This window comes from Trypanosoma grayi (genome assembly GCF_000691245.1).
Source record: "Trypanosoma grayi strain ANR4 Tgr_452_V1, whole genome shotgun sequence".
NCBI classification, from domain to species: Eukaryota; Euglenozoa; class Kinetoplastea; order Trypanosomatida; family Trypanosomatidae; genus Trypanosoma; species Trypanosoma grayi.
The window spans coordinates 1-7221 of record NW_008826071.1 but is presented as its reverse complement, the minus strand read 5'-3'; the positions used below and the strand labels follow the sequence as shown (position 1 = coordinate 7221).

General features: G+C 56.3%; 4 protein-coding genes across 4 annotated transcripts; all 4 read left to right on the top strand.

Moving 5' to 3' along the window:
* Positions 1-470: 470 nt before the first annotated feature.
* On the top strand, positions 471-746 carry DQ04_04521030 (hypothetical protein; the record flags this gene model as incomplete). Its single annotated transcript, XM_009313630.1, has 1 exon — positions 471-746. The coding sequence occupies one exon, from the start codon at positions 471-473 to the stop codon at positions 744-746; it is 276 nt and encodes a 91-aa protein (XP_009311905.1).
* A 61-nt stretch (positions 747-807) lies between these two features.
* DQ04_04521020 (hypothetical protein) lies at positions 808-2691 on the top strand (the record flags this gene model as incomplete). Its single annotated transcript, XM_009313629.1, has 1 exon — positions 808-2691. One exon carries the CDS (start codon positions 808-810, stop codon positions 2689-2691), a length of 1884 nt encoding a protein of 627 aa, XP_009311904.1.
* Positions 2692-3825: 1134 nt separating this feature from the next.
* DQ04_04521010 (hypothetical protein) lies at positions 3826-4770 on the top strand (the record flags this gene model as incomplete). Its single annotated transcript, XM_009313628.1, has 1 exon — positions 3826-4770. One exon carries the CDS (start codon positions 3826-3828, stop codon positions 4768-4770), a length of 945 nt encoding a protein of 314 aa, XP_009311903.1.
* Positions 4771-5750: 980 nt separating this feature from the next.
* On the top strand, positions 5751-6899 carry DQ04_04521000 (hypothetical protein; the record flags this gene model as incomplete). Its single annotated transcript, XM_009313627.1, has 1 exon — positions 5751-6899. One exon carries the CDS (start codon positions 5751-5753, stop codon positions 6897-6899), a length of 1149 nt encoding a protein of 382 aa, XP_009311902.1.
* Positions 6900-7221: the final 322 nt, after the last annotated feature.

Here is a 7221-nt window from a genome sequence, read left to right as displayed (position 1 = left end):
GTGTGTGTGTGTGTGTGTGTTGGTGAGCGCGGGGTGGCATGTCATTGTGTCTTCTTCTTTTTTTTTTTCTTCTTGATATAAGCAACGAGGAACGAAAATGTGTGTCGTGTGGTGGTGTGGGGTGACTTCACTCTGTCTGCTGCGGCTGCTGCTACCAGCCTATCCGCCGGCGTCCATTTCCTCCTCCTCTCTCTCTTTCTCTCTGTCTCTGTCTCTCTGCGTGTGTGCGTGTGTATGTCTCTCTCTCTCTCTCTCTCTGTGTGTGTCTGTGTGGGCGCGCTCCTCCTCCGCGTGGAGGTGCTAGACGCTCGCCGGTGTGGCACCTCTCGTCTCGTCTCCCCTTCCCTCTTCTTTGCGTCGCGTCGCGCGCTAGCTGTCACAGTGAGGCGGCGCCTGCCCCCACCAACCCCCCACAGGGCAAATACATAATACACACACCCGCACACAGTTTACCCGACCAAACAAAAGATATGGTGGCGGGAGCTGAAAGTGTCGTGGACGACCCGCAGACGCTGAAGCGCATCATGGCGGCGGCACAGCCGAGCCAGAGCCACGTTGGCCGCATGATGGACGCCAGCAGATCGCACGTCCACCTCCTCCCGGACTCCTTGTCCAAGACAAGCTCCCTGGCAAAGAAGGAGCGTGACCGGCTGCTGCAGCTGCAGCGTGATCGGCAAGCCGCGTGGGACGTCGCAGCAGAGCGCAAGCTGCTCCTGCCGGTGCTCCGCACGNCAGCTGCAGCGTGATCGGCAAGCCGCGTGGGACGTCGCAGCAGAGCGCAAGCTGCTCCTGCCGGTGCTCCGCACGATGGCGCCATCCTTCACAAGGACCGCCGACGAAGGCTCCACAGAATTGGGCGGCGTTAAAATCGGCGGGGCAGGGTACAACACGATTGTGGGCATGATCCCCACCGTTGACACCGTGAGGCTCATCGCCGATGACGACGAGTTAATCAGCAGCTTCCGCCCTTATCGCATCGACGCGCTGCGGGCCGCGCGAGCGGCGGAGGCGACCGAAGAGAGTGCGCCCCATCCCGACGACGCGCGGTATCTGGAGCCAACGCTCTGCACCCTCGCCGCCAATCGCCTCATTGACGCTGGCGCAATTCCCGACGACGTGGCGCAGGAGTACTGGCCTACCGCCTCCACCTTCGGGGTGGCGGCGATGGGCGAAGGGGATATTGCCGCCTCGCTGCTCTCCACTGGTCCCGCGGAGGGGCTGCTGCATGCAGCCTCCACGTTGCCACGCGGCGATGTGCCAACGGGCACCTCAAGCTTCCTCATGACGCCACGCTTCAGGGAGCGACGCAGCCTGCCGGGCGTGCGGCAGCCGGAACTCGGCCACTACCACCAGCGCTACACACAGGTGGAGCCGCGCGTGGTGGGAGGCTACATCGCCCCTCGCGAATCCGCCGCGCCAAAGGGGCGGGCGTCGCCAATGCTGTCTGATCAGATCGTAACAGTGGAGGTCGTACCGGAGCCGCAGCCCTCGCAACCATCGGTCGGAGCACTAATGGCAGAGAGCTCAAGGGGATGTGGCTTCTCGACCGTTGCGTATCGGTCCGCAACGATGGCGGGTGCTTCCTCCAGTCAGCCACATGCAGCATCACCACCGCCAGTGAAGGGAAGCTCTATGTTCGTCTCCAAAACAGTCCGTATTCCACTCGCCACCTGCAGCGCGGCGAAGGACTTGGCGTACTACCCATACGCCGATGTCCGGTCGACAGTGAAGCGCTCACGCTGCCCGGTGAAATTTGATGTCACCCTTACGCAGCGTCGCCATGACGGCGTGTCAACGACTGCAGTGGTGGGCATGTATGACTTTGCTGGTGACATTGCAGAAAACCCACACCGCGTGGTATGTATGGACCGTGATACCGGGCGTGCGGGCGACTGGCGCAATAAACCACCGGCGCCTCAGTCGCAGGCAGATTTTGTGGATGTCGGCACGGCCCTCAAGATGGTGCGACCACGAACACGGTCGGTGACAATGGCGCCGCGCATATCAGAGGACGACGACGCACAGAAGCGCGCCAAGGCACCAGACAACACAGTCTCCATTGAGCGGGACCTGAACTTCCCACGGAGCATCTTTGACCACTGTGAGGCACGGAGGGTGCGACAGTTCGCCACAATGGCTGGGCGAAGCTCATCCGCGCCCATGACATCGCATGAGGCACCCGATAATGTGGAGATGACGCTTGTGACAAAGCGTACACCATGCCCATTCATCCACCCGACTGCGCCAGGTCATGTCCCGCTGCACCGGCCGAACACGACGGAGATCGGCGATGTGCCAAACCTCAAGTGGACAAAGCCAACAACAGAGCGCACGACAGACTTTGGTATCGTCAGCTCCACGCCGCCGACGCAGCTGCCTATGCGTGATTTGTGGTACGACACCAGCAAGCGGGCGTTGGTGGAGCCTCGATTGACGGGCAACCCGATGATAGAGACGCAGGTGTCGCGTGAGAAGCGCGCCAAGATATTCACGACCACCGGCTGTGGCGCCCACGCGGTGTACAATACTGACATCCCACAGCACGGCAAGTCGGTGCCGTTGTTCGAGAAGCAGATCACAAAGGAGACGCAGTTCTGCGGCCATCGGCTGCAGTCGGAGCGGTGGCAGCGCAAGAACCCCAAGGCGCCGGGCCCCGGCCACTACACTGTGTCGTACCGCCTCGTCGAATAGATGGCACGCGCATGTACTTGAGGGGGAAACACAGACGCAGCACAAGGTTGCATCGCAATCAATATAACGCAGCGGAAGGGAGGAAGGGAATGTTTGTGTGAAGCGTGCGTCAAATAGGATGTTGTATAAAAATTGGGAATACGCAACGGAAGCCGCGGAAGAAGACTTCCGATGTGCCGCAGAGATATCACATGTACAAAGTGCATCTGGAAAACCAACTAGAGGGTTTGCGCATGGAATTTGCATGCCTTGCACATTCACATGCACATGAACACACATATGCATACACACACACACACACACACAACTGCACGCAACTCTTTGTTCGCCCCAGCTCTGCCTACCGATACTGTTGGTCTTCTCATTCCTCTTGCAATTTTTTTTTTGGCGTTTCTGGTGACGCGCGCTCCTTTCTCCCAGAAATGTAGAAGTGGAATCGGACTGATGTAAGGGAGTCGCTCGGCCGAGTCAAGGCCTATGAGAGAGAGAGAAAGAGAATGCAGCAGCCAGCTGCGCAACAAAACAGCAGGGGGTCTGTAATCAAGCGCCTTCACGGCGGCTTGGGAGGTTTCACTCCGTCATTCCGCACAACTCATCACGGATCTGCTGATAATTGGCGGCTCCCACACGACAAAAAATATAAATCCGTCCCTCATCCTCACATCGTCGTTCCTGCTTCAACACTGAGTGGCTGTCGAAGAGAAGAAAGAGGGGGGAAGGATACGATAACCAGATTGGGTTGGGTGGTGCATTGTACCACTGTTGTGCTGCGATAATCCAGGGTGGCTTATTGATGCACGCACACGGGCGCAGGAGGAGCAGCACGGGTGTGCCACGGCCCGCGCAGGACGAGTGGGCGTTAACGCGGGCTTTTGTTTTTCTTCCCCCAAAAAAGCAACCAGAAGAGGAAAGATGCGGCGTCCTTTTTTGAAACTCTCTACAGTGGGCATGCCTTGCTGTGTTGTGTTGTGCTTTTTGTGCGTGGGCAATGGGGTGTGTGGGAGAGATAAAACGGAAATATTCCGCTGGTCGGCGAGAGAAGGAACACCTGTTTGTACCTCTGTGACGCTTTCCACATTGTTGTTTTGCTGCTGTGCCTCGTTGGTAGGAAGTGCTCTCAAAGCAACACCGAAGATGATGCGCTGCGTGCTGCTTGTGTGTGCCCTCTGCGTGTGGTGTGCCGGCGGGTGTGCGGCAGCCGGCGGCGGGGAGGCGGCGGTGGGGGCGGCGCAGACTCAACACACCAGCAACGTTCCGGGGGACCAGGTGCCGAAGAAGATTGTTTTGGGGATGCGTTATTCAGAATTGATGAAGAAGGCGGCTCCACAAATTTCTGCTAAACAGAATTACACAGAGGAAGGTATTACTGTGGCCCCCGGTACTCCCGAAGATGCGGAAAAGGCCAGAAAGCCTACAAGTTCTTGGGCCCAAAGAGGTCTTAAGAGCAAACCCGAGAAAAAGGTGGAAGAAGTCACAGAGGTGAAAAAATCAGAAGTGGAAGACCAGCGCAGCCATACAGAGAATTTAAGTGTGGCGGAGACACAACACACAGAAACGGCTCCCAGAGAGCAGGAACACGTTGCTGATCGTGTAGCAGCGCCACTGCAAGAAAAAGAAGAAGCACACCACCTCAAGGAAACGAAGCTCAACGAGCAAACTGGTAAGGAAGCCAGCAGTTCCTCATCATCCAGCATCAAACCTGAAGAGGAAGTGAAGTCTCAGCAAGAGGCACCGAAAGCAGAAACTGTCAGTAACACCGACCCGCATAAGGATGTGCAGAGTACGGCTCCCCAGCAGCATTCCAATAAAGAGAACAACCCTCGTGCTGTTAGTGTCCCTGCAAAGGATATTGAAACCTCGTCACCTGTTGCTGCGGATCCCGCTCCTGCACCTGTGCCCGAAAAGGAGCGTAACACAGCTGCTGTCAGTGAGGCGACAAACAGCAACCCTGCCACCACTGCTGCTGCTCCAGAAGTTGAGAACGTGAAGGACACGAAGAATGCGGACAGCAGCGTCAGTCCTGTGTGGGTGCATGCACCGCTGCTTCTGCTGACGTTGTTTGCAGTGACGGCTGTGTGATGAGCATCGTGGCCAAGTAAAATGCTTCGTCGCTCTCTCTCTGTGTGTATGCTGCGAGCTCATGGTGGATGTATTTATCCCCTCTCTTCCTAATGATTGCTTGGGGCTCAACTGCTGCCCCTTTGTGTGGTTGTTTCTTTTGTTTCTCTCTGTGTGTGTGTGATTGCGTATTGCTGACGCACCCATGGCGGCGGTGTGCACACTTGTGAGCCCACCCTGCCACTGCGCCGTCCTCTTCGCTGTGGAGCACATGTCCGTTGTGTGTGTGTGTGTCTTGTTGCTGCTGCCGTCCTCTTGCACATGCACCACACCGTGGCTGTGCTCGCTGGATGGATGCGTGTGAGGGGGCTGTGGGTGTGTGGCATCCTCGTGGTGTGTGGGGTGGAGGGTGCGTTAATCCTAATTGCTTTTCATTTCTGCCTGCATGTGCTCGTGGAGTACGATAACCCTTTTATTCTGTGTGTGTGTGTGTGTGTGCGAGTATATCCACACTGCAGTAGCAGGATGTCTGCATGCACTTTGATTGGGTGCCGATTCTTTATTAAGAGACTTGCTTTGTGGGGAAGATTTGTGTTGGGCGCATGTGTGCTGCGGCTCTTTAATTCCCTTCGGTGTGTTTCCCTTGCCGCCCACTCACTTGTGTGTGTGTGTGTGTGTGTGTGTGTGTGTGTGTGTGAATGGTTCTGCGGTGCTTGATGGGCTTGTTGTGTGATGCCTGCAGCTGTGTGTTGGGTGTGGGGCAGGGACACACTTGACGGCAGGCACCTCCATTGTTTGTTGGGCTGTTTGGGTGCGCTCCTCTGGGAACAAGACGCCACTGTCGTCATGCCTCGGCCTCTTGTAACTGGGTGTTTGATTGGGATGTTTGGGTGATTGTGTTGCGGTACTGAAGTGGCGGACTGAATGCTGCATGGGTGCTGCTCTGTACTGTCTGTTTTTCTTTGCTCTTTTTCTCTCTCTCTGTAGGAGCAGTGCTGACGATGATGATGACGATGCGCTACGTGTTGTTTGTGTGTGTGCTCTTTGTGTGGTGTTCCTGCGTGCGTGCTGCCGAGGAAGGGAACACCGACACTGGTGATTGCGTGCCGCCTGAAACTGAAAAATGTAAAGGTTCTAAAATGCCCAAGGCAAGTAAGGGTGACCGTGGAGCCCAGGGTACTTCTCAGTTGGCTGCATCTCACACTGATCGAGTTGAAAGTGAGCCCGATAACAGTGTGGCAGAATGTGATGGAAAGCTTGATAAAATGGATTGTGTTAAACCACCGTCTTCTGTTGTTCCTGCTCCCTGCCCAGAGAAAGAATCTCAGCCCTGTCCACAGCCCCAAATCGTTGATACAAGCAGTCATGGGTCTGAGACGGATGGGTCTTGTGTAGGAGGCGCAACTCATCCTTGCGAGAGAAAGCTCCCACCGGTGCATAAGGGTGTTGATGATAATATCGATACCCCTACTCTCCCGAAGGAGGAGGGGTGCACGCCTCCTGAGGATGCAACAGGTAAACGTCCGGCCTGTAAGCCTGCTGGACTCCCTCTGGGGACGAAGGGCCAGAAGCAGTCGCCCGGTGCTTCAGGTGGGACCGAACGTGCTAACCTGAATTTACAAAAGCAAGAAGTGATTCATAAAGATGGGAGTAAAATACTCCAGCCAACTGAGAAAACCATCGATAATACGGGTCATGAAACTCTGCCAAGCGGTCCAGGGCAAAGTCTTCAAGGTGACAAGAAGATAGCAGAGAAACAGCAGGGAGACGTCGGTGGATCTTCGAATGGTCCCAAGGACGCTCACAGACCCGGCGGAACGAGGAATGACGCCCCAGCTTCTGGTCCCACTCCACCTGCAGTAAACACACCTGAGGCTGAGAGCGCTGCTGACGATCACCCCGAGGGGGAGCCTGTTGAGAGTGCTGCTCAGGCTGCAGTCGAACAAAGTGATGCCGTGCAATCGCAGACATCTCCCACCTCTACTTCCACGAGTGCCACAGAAGCCACAAGCAGCAGCCAGCCGAACAGCAGTCCGTCAACCGACAAGGGCCAAGACACGAAGGCGGTGGACAGCAGCGGCGGTGCTGTGTGGGTGCATGCACCTCCGCTGCTTCTGCTGGCGTTGTTTGCAGTGACGGCTGTGTCATGAGCATCGTGGACAAGTAACATGCCTCCTCGCTCGCTCTCTGTGTGTGTGTGTGCTGCGAGCTCATGGTGGATGTATTTACCCCCCTTCCCTTCCTAATGATTGCTTGGGGCTCAACTGCTGCCCCTTTGTGTGGTTGCTTCTCTCTCTCTCTGTGTGTGTGTGTGTGTGTGGCATCCTCGTGGTGTGTGGTGTGTGGAGTGGAGGGTGCGTTAATCCTAATTGCTTTCCATTTATGCCTGCATGTGCTCGTGGAGTACGATAACCCTTTTATTCTGTGTGTGTGTGTGCGAGTATATACACACTGCAGTAGCAGGATGTCTGC